The following is a 16,903-nucleotide window of genomic DNA, read 5'->3' as shown; positions in this document are numbered from 1 at the left end:
CACCCTCGCAGTGAAGTCCACGGCAGCACCCCGATTTAACAGCAACGTGGCTACATTTATATTCCCATAGTGAGCAGCTATGTGGAGGGGAGTGAATCCACTCTGCAAAAAAACAAAACAGAACACAACCAATAGATACTTTTTAAAAGATATCACACTGCTACTCCACAATTCATGGCACATCACTGACAAAAGCTAGTAATAGGAACCTGCTGCAAGTCACCACTCCAACTCTGTACCAGTTTTCACTCACTGATGTTCATTTATAGTATCTAACAGAATCTAAATAAAATCACACTTCTATGCAGGGGGGAAAAATTAACATGATTATTCTAGAAGAAAAGAAGTGGAATAAAACTTTCAGTTATTCCAGGAAAACAGCACCAAAACATTTGAGTATTAAAGCAATGTTCTGACTTTTATAATAAATTAGTTTCTAACTAACTAATACACAGTTATTGGTATTACGTCAATCTTGCAAGTTAAATCTCTTAGAGATTCTTTGCAGAAGTTCAAATACAAGACATTTAATGATATTTGCTAAGTGATTTTTATAAATTAAAAGAAGATGCAAATGAAAATAACATCAAAGACCATTTTAAATTATTAATATAGGGGTTTTTTTTCCAAGGGTTAGCACCATAAAGATCAGTGTCCCACTGTGGGCAATCACACTGGGTTATGTTCAGACACCAAGAATTACCACCCTAATTAAAAGAAGTCATTCTGATAAAATTACTTCAGCAACTGATTTTCATATTTAAGTAGTTTTACCGCCTATTAAAACAATGCTAAAACATGCAGCAATTCCATCAGTCCTGCAAAGTATGAAACCTTATGGGAACTAGATGCATTTCTAAATTCTTAGCAAGCCATGCTAGCTGCCACTGCCTTGCTTTGGGAGTTTTGCAGCTATAAAACCACTCTCAGGTCATTCTATTTGCTGACACCATCAAGGTAAGTGTCATGCAGAAGCCTAGAATCAGACCTGGATGCACAACATGACAGGGTTGTCTGCAGCTCTTAAAACATCTGATAAACATATGCTCCACAAGAATCCCTGAAAACTCCATCTCATGTAATACGGCCCTTTTATGATGGCAGTTAGTTCCCAAGAATGCTTCACTCTTACTTTTAAACCCTAGTTTCAGCTGCAGAAAGCCCTGGTCTCTAAACTACAGTCTTCTCTAGCACATGCTACTTCATTTAATCTAAAGCAGGTGTCTATCCTATAATATGCAGTGCAGACAGGAGGGAGAAATGATGCAGCAGCACTAAGTCATGGACGAGTGATGATGCATATATATATATATTTATATTTATATTTATATATACCTCTGTTGTTCTATTCACCATCATCTAGGTTAACACATTTGGAAGCAAAAAGGGGGAAAAAATGAACGGTTAGTCCACCACTGGTGACATGGATGCGGAAAGCTTCATGATGGCTGTGTGGCATGGCAGCTGGGATGGCAGCACACCCGGGCACACGGGAAGCTCCACAGGGTGGAAGCCTAGTGAGAGAGTACTTTGGGTGCTAATTGTTACATGTTTACCCAAGTTCTCCCAGTAGCAATTGCACAGACAACTGATCAAATGACAACTGTACGGTACCTACAGCTCACCACTGCTTTCAGGAGTGGTTTTCATTTCCAAGACAATAGTTCAAATAATATTTTGTTTATTATTTACCATCTGCAAGGTTTCCACAAGAGAAATTAACCCTTATTTAAACAGAAAGGGAATGAGGGAGGAAGAGGCAAAGGAGGCAAATCAAACATTCTTTATCAGATGTTAGAGGAGAAAGTTCTGTGTAACTGCAGCAAAACAGTTCCCACAGAGGGAGATCTCCCCTGGATGTGATCAGCACCTGACAGCATCAAACCTGGCTTTTCCCAACTGACCTTTGACTCCACGTCAGCGTTGTGGTCATTCTGCAGGAGCAGAGCCGCTGCCTTCGTGTCGTCCTTGCGAGCTGCGATGTGAAGGGCAGGAAGGCGGACTTTTCCCTTCGTGTCATTTTCCAGCAGCAGGGAAACCACCTGGTCATGGCCTTGCTGCAAAGCTACTGCCAAAGGTGTGAAACCATCCTGCAACACACAACGGGCAGTGTCAATGGGTGTTCCAAACCTTCCACAGGGTGGGAAGGGGAAGCGAAGAGATCTCAGTGCTATGAACAGAGCTGCTCCAAATTCAGTCAAGGGTAATTCAAGTAGCCTTGAAATAATGACCTTGGAATAATAGTGGAATGACCTTGGAATGAAGTGCTGGTGAACAAGGTTCCAAACACTCAAAGCACCTTTCTGGCACTCCAGACAAAACATAAAACTGTAAGACACAGATGACTGAGACTCGAGGAAAAAAAAGCATGAAATTACTCATAAATTTACAGATACTTATTTATGTAAGTGCTTAATTATATAAAAAGGTATTAAAAGCCATAATATTAAAATTACAATTGCTAATGATTTCTCAATAGTAAATGATCATCCATTCCTTACAGATTATAATCTACATTTTTATTATTCTTTTTCAAAAACCCAAACAACCAAACTAACCAAAACAACAAAAAAATAACTCTATCCTCTAACATATTTTATATATAGATTTAAAATAAAATAATTTGTCAAGAATACCACATTCCCCTAATGTAGTGATGTGCTACTGCAATTTCTCTTTATGAAAATTTATATAATTTGATAGACAATCCTCTTACAAAAAGAAGTTATTTTCTTTCAGATTTGCTAATAACCAAATTGGTGGAGAATAAAAAACCTGAAAAACAGAAGGTTTTTATTTAACAGATTTTAGAGCAGATTCTTCAAAGACAAAAAAGAACTACAGACTAGGACTTCTAACTTTATGTTTTAATTTTGATTCTGTCCTATGGATTCTTAGAAAACTAAAGAATGAAGGAGTTGACATTTACATTCTGCTCCATCCCAAAAATCTGTTATTGCAACCCAGGAGCACATCCAGCTTTGCCCAAGATAATACCCATAAATCATTCAAAAAATCACAAAGGCAAACTGCTTGGGATATTTATTTATTCAGTTTGTCTCCTGAGGAATATATCCAAAGCCTGTATCACCAAACCTCATTGCATGTTAGCAACCAAACATGTTCTTTCACTTTTCAACTACTGGTATCATGGTAAAACTGTATAACTGTGAAATAAAAGTGCATCAGTGACAGGGAAAAAGGCAGATCCTCACTTTATGTCAACAGTGCAGAGTTGAAGCGTTAACTTTTTAACTTTTGGAATAAACAGTAATGTTTTCTATATGTAATTTCTTTCTCTAGCTTCAAAACAAAGAACACCTCAATCCAGAATGAGAAACAAGAGGGGTCCTGAAAACAGAGAGCTTTTTCAACATTTCTGAGGGCAAGAAAATCCCAGAAAATAATTGAAATTCCTGGGTCTCAACAAGCAATTCCCACTACAACCTCCTCACCCCATGAGGAGTTTCATGCTCATTTAACCAGGTTTCTCTGCTGCCTGCAACTCCCCATCCTTTAGCAGCAAGGGCAGGGCCCTGGGTTGCAGTCCTGGGGTGAAACAGGCACAAGGGTGTGGGATGTGAAAGATGCTCTGCAGCCCTGAAGGCCAAAAAACCTTCCTGAGTATCCCCATGAGAGGGCTCTGGCAATATTGCTGTACTGTACATGCAGAAATGGGGGCTCTTGCCTGGAGAATCCCTGGAGACCTTGGCTTCCTGCTCTATTTACACATCAAAACATTCATCCACTTCACAGAAAAATGGTGTAAATACCCACAACATCTTTCCTTGTAGGGAAATAGAACTGACTATTTCCCTTTAATTAGATTAAAACACCATGATTAAATAGTCACTTTTAAAGAATATTTAGCTAAGTGGCAATCCTTTAGCTTCAAAAGTTTTTGCACTTAGAATGATAAAGAGAAATCAGATTTATAAGAAAACTTGCACCAAGAGAAAATAAGAAAGAACCCACAAGCAACTATCTCCAACGAGGAAGGTAATAAAGGTGCCACTTTTGTAGTCTGCTATCTTCAAAGGAATTCTCCATGGATAAAACTAGATTGCACCTTATCATCATGCTGAGATGGAAAAAAAGCTCAACCTAAACTGACATACAGTGCTCAACTGAAAAACAATAAAAAAAGACAAATACCCCTTCAATTTTTTTTTTTTAAAACCTCAATTCTGAAAATCATACAGTGGCAAGAGTAATTTCAGAATTCAGAATTTACTGTACGTCTCTAGGAGTTCCATGTCTTCTTTCCTTCCAAGTTTTTACAAAGAAATAGAAATTAGTGCTCTGAAAATTAATTTTCAATTAATTTTCCAGATGTAAAGTATTTTATTTTGGTGTTTCTTGAATTTCATACCCTTGAGCTTTTTCAGAAAGTGGTTCTGATGCACACTTCTAGTTATAATAACTTCTAGTAGTTTTGGAAACACTGTTTGGATCCATTAGCAATTCATTTTTCACAGTGGAATAAGGAATAAGATTTTCTTTCTGCACCATTATACAGCAATATTATGAGGTATAGTGGCAATAAACTAATCGTGCATTTCATAATTTTCAAAAACTTGGCCTTTTTCAAATAAACGTTATTTCTTTTATGGAAACAGTACTGGTAGAGCAATTAGAATTCAATAAATACAAAAGAGAGCACATACTGAGGTACCTTTCTATATTTTGGTAGTAAAATCTTGGTAACATGACAACTGAAAATTCACCAGATTCAACACCTTTCTCAATGCCATACATTTACAACTATTAATATATTTGTTATTCAAGGATGGATCCTTCTGTCAGCTTGAAATTCTCCCTGAAGTACCAGGTGGGGTAACTGGGTGCCACAGAGAGGGTACCAATATGGTGATGAAGCAGTTCAGGAAATGCCCCAAGCCCAGGTAACCCTGGGTTTTCTCTGATATCCCAGGGCTGCTCCAAAGTACAGGTGAACAGTTGTTCTTGCCTTATGGTTGCCCCCCTTCTCATTGCTCACTATTTTTAACAAAAGCACAGAGAACTTTTATATTACACACACAGCTTCCCTGTGTGAGCACTTAACCTGAAAGATTAGCAGTTATGACTAAGAACACATCTATATTTAGAACTGTCTCTAGTTAAAGAATTTTTTTAATTTTAGAAATGGCAAGAGATAGTTTAAATTGCTGAAAAGCCTGTAACTCTATTCATTAGCACACATCACAGAGACAGCTTTTTTATTACTCCTTAAGCTTGTATTTAAAAGACTAGTTTGATATAAGCTGGCAGAAATCACTGCTGAAAGACATTTTGATTTGTTCATAAAGTGTCAAATTCGAACTTTTACCTCCGTGGCAAGGCTTTGACTGGCACCATTGTCAAGAAGAAACTTAACAACCTCCAGGTGGTTTTCTTGGGCTGCCATATACAATGGAGTGAAGCCATTCTGAAATATGAAAACAAGAGTGTAAACACCCCACAAACATTTTACACGTAGAAAAAAGATCTGCCAAATGAGGGAAGATTATGATGAAAAGTGAAAAAACTGTTTGCTCACAGGCGACTCAATGGCATGATCTACACTGGCTTAAGTGAAGGTGGGAGAAGGGTAATATTCTTTAAAAGGACACAGAAGAATCTTTCAGCTGACCAGATACCATTCCCACAGCTAAGCAAGAACAATTCCTTTCACATCTGTTGTGAAGTCAAACTAAAAATCAGCCTGGATGATGATTTGGTAGCAATGAATTATGATTCCTGCTAAATACAGCCACAGCATGGGAAATGCAAAACGGGACAGGGAAATACAATACAAGTCTGTGGTGAAAGCAAGAGCAGTGACTCTTCAGAGTTAACCAACAATTTGTATCTTCTTTCCACTAGCTTTGACTTCTCTTTCACTTGTGCTAGCTACTTGTGCCGGCACCAGGAGATGTGAGCATCATTGGATCTCAGCAGTTTGAGACAGAGGTTTATCAGTGCTTCCGACCACATTAGAGCATCTCTCAAATTATGCTTAAGTGACTGATTTCAATCAATGCAATACAAGTATTAGAGGCTGCAGAGGTTAACTCATTCTTTGGTGGATGCCTTTCTCTTACAGTCAATGCTTTTGTCTTTGCCTTAACTGTACACAGGTCACAGCCTGTCAGAAACTGATTTTTTTGGAATTAATATTAAGGCAATGCGTTTTTTTACCTTTTGTTCTTAGAATTTCTGAAATCTCTGCTGCAGTTACACAGGACACTGACCTAGATTTTGCAGAAAACCAATGGGGCTGAAAACAGATGAGCTGAGAGGAGTATGGCCATTTGCTTACATCAAAGGAAAAGCATCAACATTCTGGGCCCTGGAGAAATGTAGAGGGAGACCACAGCCTCAGACCTATGGCAGTGAAACTGGGCTGAGCTGTAGCAGCCACGGTGGAAGAGCTGAGAGACACCTGACTGTCCCAGCAGAGGGGCAGGGCACGTGTCCAGCACCCAGCACAGGAGAGCACAGGTGACCCGAGGCCAAGCATGACAAAGAGGAGGTCACAACAAAGGGCAGCAGGAGAGGGAATGGATGTTTGATCCAAGAGGGAATGGATGTTTGATCCAAGAGGGACTTTACCACCAGCGAGGCACTAAGCAGCTGTGAAGCCACATGTTTCCAAAGCCTGCACAGGTGGCAGGGCCCGCTGCTGTTCCAGGATTTTGGTATTTTGGTCTCTATTCAGGAAAGCGCTGCTACAAGCACAAAGCAGCTGCTAAGGGGCTCACAGAGCCCAAGCCCAAAGTTAGAAACGTGTTAAATGCACTCTCCAGAACAGAGGTTCAACAGTTCAGTTACCATACAGTCAAAATTCTACTTAATTAAAAAACAGAGGAGCCAGAAGGCACCTGCTAAGCTACCTCATATGTCACCAGTGAACAGCAGTCTGGTATTCCTCCCGACCATTTCATGGCATATTCTGTATCTATTTACCAACTCAGTTGGAAACAAAGTAATTTTGTAGTTTCAAACTTTTGCAATTAGAAAGGAAGCAGGAAACACTACCTAATTGTTAGTTTCATGAAATAATTAATACACAAAAATTTTCAAAATCAAATGTTATTAACATTTGGAGGCAAAAAAGAACCTTTTCTCCTGTGTTAAGGTTTTGTAGGGTTTTAAGTATCTTTCTCCCCCATACTTTACATTTGCTTCTCTCCTTAAAAAGGGGCTGGAAATGCCAGACAGCCACAAGTCTGGAAAAAAAAACATTTTGCCTTGAATACCAAGAAATAGCCCTAAGAAGAGGTGTAAAATTCAGCCCCAGCACAAATTTATGGCTTGTTTTTTGGATTTTTTTTTACAGATAGGATGATTTGGTTAAATAAGGCTTAACACTGGGACTGCCAGCATGGAAAAGTTGTTACCTGCAAGGAAAGAGCAGGCAAAGCTCAAGAGAAGTTCAGTACCATATATCAAGCTGGTCCAGGGCAATTGGATAACAGAAAGCACCAGGGACCTCCTCAAAAGCTGAATTCCAGCTGGGGTGTCCCAGTGCCTGGCATTGATGTGGAATGGCCAATAGATGTGTTACAGGGGTGCTCCAAGTAAAGACATCAAAGGCCTCCAGAACGGGGTAGGGGAGAAAGAAATCGTTAATTCTGGTATGTTAGTAAAGTAATAGTAACATGTGGCAAAACCTTAGGGTGTATGGACAATGCAGTTATATAAGATGTTTACAATCTCAGATTATTTTTAGTTTCAGGGCTGAATACACAAGTTCTCAAACACAAGAGGAAAAGACCCTGTCAATTCCATCTTAATTTCTTAAACAGGAAAACCATAGAAAATATTTCTGCTTTGTTTTACTTCTTAATAGCTATGGGAAATTTTACCTAAAAATACTTTATGTTGTTTTTCTCTTTAAATTTAAGTTACATGATTCCTGGAACCAAATAGTGCTGTATCAAGCCCGTATAAGAGAGCAAGAAAGAAGAACCGAGTCATTTATTTCTTTTGCTCAGGTGAAAAAAAATATGAAATATAGACCACAAATAAGTAACATTCTTAAAATAGATCCTGTTAAGCATTTTGCTCCTATTATATGAAAGACTGATAAACCGCCAGCCCCCCACCCTCCTTCTTTAAAATGCAATTTTCTAAACAAACATTTATTTTCATGCCCACACCTTTACAATACAGAAAAATGGTAATCTTGGGCCCGATGAAAAGACTGCCTCTCCTCTGACACTGCCTGCCAGCCTCTGAGCAGGGAGAGCAGGAGTGGGGTGGCATGCAGGACACCACTGGCACAGCCACATGACTTTCAACAATCTGTAGTTTACGCATTTTTTGAGGCAGTTGTTCTGCTCTGTTTTACTGCTTCTTTTGTAGCACCAGCCTTGTTTCCTCTCATCTCAAATTCTCTGTAATTGACCTAAACATTTAGTCAGATAGACTTGAAACAAACTTACAAACTCTGCATATGCCTGCAGTACCTCCTTGTACAAGGGAAGGGGATGGGCTCAACCAAGCCTGAGACAGTGAATTATGTGAAATGGGATCCCTTTGAACACATTCTCTCCCACTCTCCTGTTCTATCAGTGTCTCTTCCAGCTCTAACAAGTAGCAGCTCATAGGACACCTAGGGCAGATGTGAGGTTGACCTTACTGTCAACTCTATTTTCAAGAGCCAACGTTAACACATTAAGATCTACCAAATACATTTGCTAATATCAGAGAAGAGCAATTTAAATGTCAGCAAAGTTGTTGGTAGCAGCAAACAGGGACATATGGCTTTACCTGAGACTGTGCATTGACATTGGCCCGATTTGTAACCAACACTTTGACAACTTCTGCTTGTCCAGCGAGGGATGCTATGTGCAATGCTGTGTTTCCTTTCTGGAATTAGAGACAGTGACATTTGAAAAGAGTACAAAACCTGAGCTTGAATAAATAACAATCCAGTCAAGAACATCTTCCACTTTAGAATATGTTTTTTCTTGCTGAATACTTCTAATGAGTGCGTTATTCTAGAAGACATGGCATGGACAGAAAGCAAAATAGGAATCTACAGTTTATTCAGTAAACCTTCTCCCTAGCAATCTGTGACATTTACTATCATCTACTATCATTGTTTCTATTTAACAATTATTGAGACACCCCAGCAGTGGCAAATGGGCAATTACTGCTGCAGCAGTCTGTAATCACTTGGCCAACACTTCATGCCCAGGGCCAGCAGTGCGAACAAAGGAACAACCAGACAGTCCTGACTGACCTTTGTGGCTGCATCCACACTGGCACCTCGCTGGATCAGCTCAGAGACAACTTCTACGTGTCCTTCTTTGGAAGCGAGATGGAGAGCATTCAACCCATTCTGATTTAAAGAAAGGGAGGGGAAAAAGAAAAGCAGTTATAAGGATTGCCAAGTGTTTTCCATCTTACCAAGCATATGAGGAGACAAATTATTGCTATTCCACTGAGAAGACTGCTTATAAAAACTCCACGTAGGTAAACTTTACAAGAACTACATTATAAGGACAGAGTAAAAATCAAAGATATACTGGCTCTGGGGTCTTGAATTCGGTGTGCTGTTCTATGATCTAATGCAATACAAACAGAATGAAAGATAAGGTAGCTCATTCTCCAAGTGCAAGTGAAATGGTGTCTGGGTAAAGGGTTTAAAAATTAAAAAAAAATATTAATTGGCTAAGACATAGTTCATCAAAAAAACATTGAAGTTATCTTTGACATGAAGTGCAGATATTATGAGAAATCTGAGAAACAGCAAGAAAGCTATTTATCCAGAAAATTTGACCAAAATATTCTTCAACCTGATTTGAAATGTTGATGTCCACTCCATTTTTTAAGTAGTCAAGAGCCTTTTCCAAGTTGCCAGCTCGTGCTGCTCTCAGGTAACTTGCATTTGTGTCAGACTACAAGAAAAAAGAAGTCCCATTAGAAATTATGGCACAGTACAAAAATACATTTTGGTGACAACGAAATTATTAATGATACAGCATATTGTACATCAGCTTAAGTAGACATGAAAGGATCCCAAAACACTTTATCCAATGTGGGTCAAATCCTGAGCAGGCAGCACAAGGCTTGACTTCACACATGAACATGAATTATGGAGCACTGTCTCTCACGCAAGGCCAGCAGCCAGGGAACCCAGTGTGGCACAGACCCCACATCTGGCACCCAGTGTGGCACAGGCCCCACATCTGGCACCCAGTGTGGCACACAGCCATGGGGAAGCTCAAGACTAGGCTGCAGGGTAACCTCGCTGCCCCTTCAAAGGCGCCACAACACTTTTAATGTCCAAGCTGAAAAGACTCAACCAGTGCTGTGAGAACTAATCTGAGATATTAAAAAAAAAAAAATTCAAAATACTCAAAAATTTGAATATCTTGAAGGACTGGGTTGGTGGAATTAAAAACCCCATGGTTCTACAAATTAAGATGTTTTAAAATTTCATGTCTGCTAACATTTTTGTTTATTTTCTCCATTCTCCTTCATTTTAGGGCACATTTTATTGACAATGCCTGACCATATTCAATGAAGAAGACAGAAATCTCTAGGTACAGGGCAGTTATATAAACTGCATTTTCCTTTTTTTCAGACCTTGCATTAAAGATAGTTATACAAATTTACTTTATGATGACTTCAACTTGAATGTAAGGACAGCAGAAACACTGGTTGAGTCATGACATAATCACTGAGACCAAGTCCTATCCCCACATGGTTTTAACAAGTTATGCAAATATCCACAGAGGACAGTGTACATAATGCAGCTCCTGCCTTGGAGCAAACACAATGAACTGGGTTAGCTTTCAAGAGGGAACAAATCACACAGTCTTTGATTTTATATGTGCCACAGCTTTCCCTGGCATCTTGGACAGTCAATATATTTTTTGTGCCCTCTTCTAGACTGGTAAAGCAGGAATTGTCTGGGTTCTTTTCCTCTCAGTATCACTTCATTCCAGGCTTACATCATTGCAGCTATCAGGGCATTGAGAAGTTTTAACATTTTGAAAGAGTGCAACAACTACCTTTGGACTGAAAAATAAAGTGCTAAGAGAAACAGAAAACACCCTGGCACCAAAGCTCAGTTACTTATCTGTTGCTCAAATAATTTTCTTTTTAATCTCAAATTTCTGGATTTGCTACAGTTTTCTCCCCTCCTGTCAACACAGCCACTGCAAGCTGGATGTTGTGTTCAAGCATAGCTCCCAGCCACCTTCACGTGCAGGATGAAGCCATCTTGGACATGATGACAGCAAAATGGTGAGTGAGTAGCAAATCTGCTTTTCTCCTTGTAGCCACACAAGTTACATTTTACCAGTGCTTCAGATACAACAAGCTCTCCCTTCTAAAGAGAAAACCATTACTTATGAACTCCTCATTTTCTCTTGAGTTTCGCACACTTTGCATTCTACTTTGCACTGATAAGTCACCAGCTTACAGCCTTCCCTGCTCTTTACCATTCTTTCCCAAGCATGCCACACTGATCATTACAAACCAGCTTCTGCAAAATTCTTCCAACAGAATGGCCTCCAAATACTGGTGTTCAGTTAGGCTTTCTCAAAAACAAGGTGCTGCTACAAAGTACACAGTACTTTTTAAAGACCTCTTACTTTACAGTACAACTGTAAAGACCATAGGGAAGAAAAGCTGCCTTGAGAGCTGCTTTCATTTGGGAGATCATCTGAGTTGTGCAATGCAGATTATTACAGGAGACAGGTCATATTCTCAGTGCTTAGCAACAGCAGTCACCGGGGTAAAAAAACAGGTCAGCATTTTATCAGCATTACTAAAGGTATGAGGGAGGACTCAATAGAGCGGGAGCCTTTTTGTCAGAGGGTAATGGCATCTCTGTTTGGCACAGTCAGCAGAGGGACCAGAATTAACATCAGCTGTTTACAGCTGCTCCTGGGTGGGGAAGGGATGCGCCAGAGCCGCTCACTCTGGAAAAATCAGATTCTGCCAGTCGCATTAATACATGCCAGACAAGGAACACTGCCTGTCTGCAGACACGTTCTAATCTATTTGCTCAAACAAAATGGAGGGGGAGAGGCAGAAGGAGTAATAAATAGTTGATAATCACATTAATGGCTAACTGCAATTTCACTGTGGAGGGAGAACAATGCCTGTGTCTTTTACAGACTTGGCCATGACTTCTGGATTTAAGGGTTCTGAAGACTTAATGACTCTTGGAAGCACTCACTAACAGGAGGAAGGACACAGATAGTTCAGGACACAGTCCCAGCTAAGGCCATATGAAAATGTCTCAAACCAAACTATCTCAGGTGCTGTGAAGTGACTGAAATCCCTCAAGCTAACAGCATTGCTAGTTATCCTTTTGTTAGTCATCCCTGAAAACTCAGTCCAAAACAGTTAAAAGTGTGCAGACACACCACTGACACCAGCAGCCAAGCTGCCATCCAAACAGTGGGGCAGGTCCAGCACCTTGCTCACCTGTCAGCCTGGACTCTCTGTGCTAAGACAAGCTCCCAGCACAAGGCCACTGTGCAGGAAAAGCAGCACTGACATGTGTAGGCATGACACCAGCAACTGGGAAGCACCCAGAGAAGCTGCCTTTAACAGCACGCTGGGAATAACCCAAACCCTCCCTCAATTCAGCTGGTCTGAGTTACCACTTCCAGTTTCCACCTTACTGGTTTCCAGTTACCTGAATGCCATGTGAGCCAATGTGTGAAAGTGCACGAGCTGCCTTAGCCCACATCCCTGTGCTCTCAGAAAGGGGAAAACCTTTCTTTTTCTTTTTTTTTCTGATCTTGGCTGATGCTTCCAAGCCCTCAGATGGGGTTAGCTCACCCTTTCTGGGCAGCCTTGCACAGGAGCTTTGAGATTTGCACACAGGGATAACAGACTGAGGGTGTACAACTGTGCAAGAAGTTCAGCGGGGTTTCTGGGAGTCTCTTCATCCATTTCCACCTCTGCCATAAGCAGAAAAAAGCATTAATATTAGAGAGAAAACAGGGACAACCTTTTTGGAAACCAAAAGCAGTTTCAGCCTCTCTAAAAGTAGTATTGCCAGCTTCCACTTTCCCTAGACCATCACTCCTATATTCCCCTATACAGCATTACTTCAGACCTGCTCAGAGAGAGGAGAGACCTTCAAGCTTTTTTCAGCCTTGCAAAATATCTTGAGTATCCTTAAGACATGTCACTTCCAAAATCATGAGAACCAATGAACGCTCTCCATCCAAAATGTAAGGAATTGATCAAAAACATCAATCCAAAACTTTTACATTTCTGAACCCAAAATTTCCCAACTTTACATTTATATTTGAGCTTAAATTTATTGGGGCTTTTTTTTGATACCTCTGTAGAGCAGAAAAATGTTATTTGCAATTGGCACTATTTTGTTCAAAAAAGAGCCTCTTAGAGACCCCTCTAGAGCCTGTAATTTGCCTCAGGATTACAGATAGAAACAGCACCAGAGCCTAGGCTCAAATCAATGGAGAATTCTAAAAATCAAAGCAGTGTAATAGTAATGTTAATAATTACTTATCTGGATTGCCATCATTCCTGGAAGCCCATGTCATAAACTGATAAAGGACCTGCTATATGTAATGCATTAAAAACCACAGTAGGGGGAAAAGGATTTTGGGTTTCCAACCATTGCCCAGGACACCCATGTGCTCCTCTCTGTGGGCAATTCTTCTCCACTGCCCATTCCCACCTTCCACACTAGCTGGCATCTGAAAATAAAAGCCCCACACAGACAGAATAGACAGAGACACTCTGTCTACAGGACATTCTCCCACCAGACATCTATTCTTCACTAATTAAACCTCAGTATTCCTGAGAAGCATTCTGGATGCTTGCAGCCAGTTCAGATCCCTTTCTCTTTCTTTTTGTAATCAATCCCAAAACGAAATGAAGATGCATATTGGCTTTTGATTATTCACAGCCTTTTAAATCTCAAGAGAACAACAGGCATGGGACACACATCAAAATGCTCTGAATCTCAGATGCTCTTGCAGTCAGCCACAAAGATTGCAGCCCTTCCCATGCATTTGCACTGGATTTCTCTTGTCAGGCTGTGTCCCTGAAGCCTTTCTCTGCTCCCTCTTGGGCTTCCTGTGGCTGCTACCTTTTCAAACTATATATACAGATTAAAACTAAAAATCAAGATTTCTACAAGTGTTTTAATTCACGGAGAGACATATTTCAGATCCTGTGCACAGCATTTAGCTCTGAAATGGCTATTCAGAGAATATTTAATAAACAGTGGATTTATGGGAGTACCAGTAACTGGAGAATGCATAATATCAAGCTTTTTCTTCAGAGATGGTATGATTTCTTTCCTTTCTTCCCATACTTTGTTGGAAGAAAAAGGGACTGTTTCTAGTTTTAAGAAATGTGCAAATGTGCTCGACTGGCTAATGAAGGCAGGTTTAATGAAATGTGCATTTCTTTCAGATTTGTGTATTTCCCTTTGATGTATGATGTTAGAAAAAAATCCCTTCTCTAATGTACAGCAGGCTGATGAGCTTGCAGACTGCAGGCTGCCTGTAGCACACAACAGGTTTTCTAGTCTGGAGCTCATTTTCAACATCCATCCCAGGGACATCTCAGGAAAGGTCTGAGGCTGAATAAGCTGTAGTGGCAGCAGCACTCTATTTGCCAACCCTTCTTTACCTCATGGTCCCCTAGTCCTGCTGCAAGATGAAGAGTCTGTGATACACAGGGACCTGAGAACTGTTTCCCCATTTTGAGGAAAAGCTGCATGAACTAAAAATATTTCTATTACAGCAAAGACTTACTGCTAAGTCACTTGGATATTACCTTAAGCCTCCAGAAAATGCTGATGCTGACTCATGCTAGCAAATATATATTCACTCTTTAAGTGTTTCCAGTGAAGTAAGAGATTATTTATCATGGCTAAAAACTATCCATTTATCATGCATAAAAACTATCATAAGCAAATTTTTCCCTGACTATCAGTCCAGGGTCTGGCCTGCTTTTTTCATGGCACTAGAGAAGGTCACTTAAGAAAACAAAGAATACACATTATTGAGTGAATCCTCGAAAGTGCAAAGCCATTATTTTTAATGCGCCCAGGCCTCCTCCCATATTGGTGCTATTTCATTACGTTAGTCTCTCTTTCCTTTGTGTTCTGCTTACAGTGGCCTCTTTTTCACATTAAAAATCCAGTCTTTTTTCACATTGGGAGCAGGGTTTTGTTTTCCACTCCGTCTTTAACAGTAGCTGTTGTGAAGGGAAACCCCCAGTAGGTTCCCATTGTGCCAGAGCAGGATGCATTCTGGCTTGAGTCCCAACAAAAAGATGCTAACCATGCCTAACATTTGTTGTGGGGAGAGGCAATGACCTTTTTTTAAGGGATGAACTTATGTTACTTCTGTTTGGAACTGTGCTCAACAAAGAGTCTTTGCAGCAGAGTCTGAGGCAGTCTGAGGAAATGGATGATAACATTTTTGCCTGTTTTGATAAGGGTGGGCTTATTGCAGCCGTTGGCAATTTTTTTGCAGGAAGGCTTAATTCTGATGGGCACTAAGCATGACACATGTGAGGACCTTGGCATTTCTTAGATTTTGCTCCTGTGCTATTTTAGAATTTTCTTCCATGCAAATGTATTACTCTAACTTGGTAGGCAATGAAATTTTATTCCAAATAAACTACAGTGGCAAATTAACAGTAGTGTCTGAACAATGTGAAACAAAGCAGCTACATCACTGTCATGGAGAGACTCCTCATTCACTCTCCAAGAGGCTCTAATCCCTTGTATATCTCTGCTACCTTTTCACTATATCACTATTAAAAATTTTCGATTGTACATTCTTCATTAGAAAGGGGGCTGATTGCACTGGATAAATGATGTCCTCTGTGCAAACAAGAACACATGCTTTACATACCATACTACCATATGTGTTTTCTTCTGATAAGGATGTACCAGCCTGTGGCCAACTGCTATCTGCAGTTGTGCTGTTAATTAACCTCCAGAGAAATGCTTTTGAGATCACAGCCCTAAACACAACCTCAGGGCAACAGGAAAAGCTCCACTCCTAGCACCTGACAATCCAGAGGATGCATCTTTTGGTTAGGGAAGGCCAGCTGTTTTGGATATGATTGTAAAAAAGAGAAACAATGTAATTACTAATCAAAAACCAAATGAATCCCTCTAATTGTTTGCCCTCTTCAGTTTAATCATCAACTTTCTTTGATTATATCATTGTATTGTGCATTATAAAGCAGCCAAAGGTATGATGCTATTTGCAGTGTCCCCATGAAGTGCTCTATTCCAGCTAGGTAACTACAGTATGTTTTCCACAGGTTAAAACCCACACTATTAAGATATTAGGCTGTGTGAAACTTTCTTTACACTACTACTGGAGTGTAAACTTCTAAACTTGTATTTCTGCAACATATTGCATGTGAATCTACACAATAACCAACTGCATTTTCAAGAACTGAGGCTCCATTCCTGTAACAGTGGTCAATCTTGTCATGCTTGCAGATAAAAATGAAATGCTTCCCGAAAAATCACAAATCTAAGGAATTTAAAACAAAAACAGAGAATGCACTTTAAATGCAGGTCCTTTCTTCTAGAAGTCTTTGGCCAGACTAGGAAAACATTCATGCAAAAAAGCCTCTTTCTTTACTAGACTACAAGACAAAGTGCAGGTTTAGTACAAATCATTTTCAAGATCCCTTGGAGCCTTCTTGGAGACTGTCTTGGTGAAATGCTGAATATGCACCCTGTTCCCATGAAAAATGGACCACTTGGAGTGAAAGGTGGTTCAAAAGGACCCAGAGACTGAGATGTCAAGGCTGGTACATAGAAGAACATTTCACAGCTTCCAGTAAAAAAGGTGTTTGTGACTGCCCTTCACAGCAGAGAGGTCTAGAGCATGTGGTTTGCTCGCAGTGACAAACACCTGCTGTGAAGCTGTGA

General features: G+C 40.1%; 1 protein-coding gene across 1 annotated transcript in view; it reads right to left on the bottom strand.

The window, feature by feature from the left end:
- Nucleotides 1-14,633, bottom strand: part of ANK3 (ankyrin 3) — a 138,206-nt gene extending 123,573 nt beyond the window's left edge. The window contains exons 1-10 of the mRNA XM_062496908.1: nt 14,629-14,633; nt 13,604-13,685; nt 12,730-12,765; nt 9,789-9,890; nt 9,233-9,331; nt 8,758-8,856; nt 5,330-5,428; nt 1,905-2,090; nt 1,336-1,359; nt 4-102 (exon numbers count right to left, since the gene is read on the bottom strand). Of these exons, the coding sequence (XP_062352892.1) occupies nt 4-102; nt 1,336-1,359; nt 1,905-2,090; nt 5,330-5,428; nt 8,758-8,856; nt 9,233-9,331; nt 9,789-9,890; nt 12,730-12,765; nt 13,604-13,685; nt 14,629-14,633 (831 nt within the window). The remainder of the gene's footprint in view (nt 1-3; nt 103-1,335; nt 1,360-1,904; nt 2,091-5,329; nt 5,429-8,757; nt 8,857-9,232; nt 9,332-9,788; nt 9,891-12,729; nt 12,766-13,603; nt 13,686-14,628) is intronic.
- Between the last annotated feature and the right edge of the window lie 2,270 nt (nt 14,634-16,903).

The sequence above is a fragment of the Cinclus cinclus genome, chromosome 7 (assembly GCF_963662255.1).
Source record: "Cinclus cinclus chromosome 7, bCinCin1.1, whole genome shotgun sequence".
Lineage (NCBI taxonomy): Eukaryota > Metazoa > Chordata > Aves > Passeriformes > Cinclidae > Cinclus > Cinclus cinclus.
Note: the sequence above shows the minus strand (reverse complement) of the source record. Positions and strands in the feature narration are given on the sequence as shown.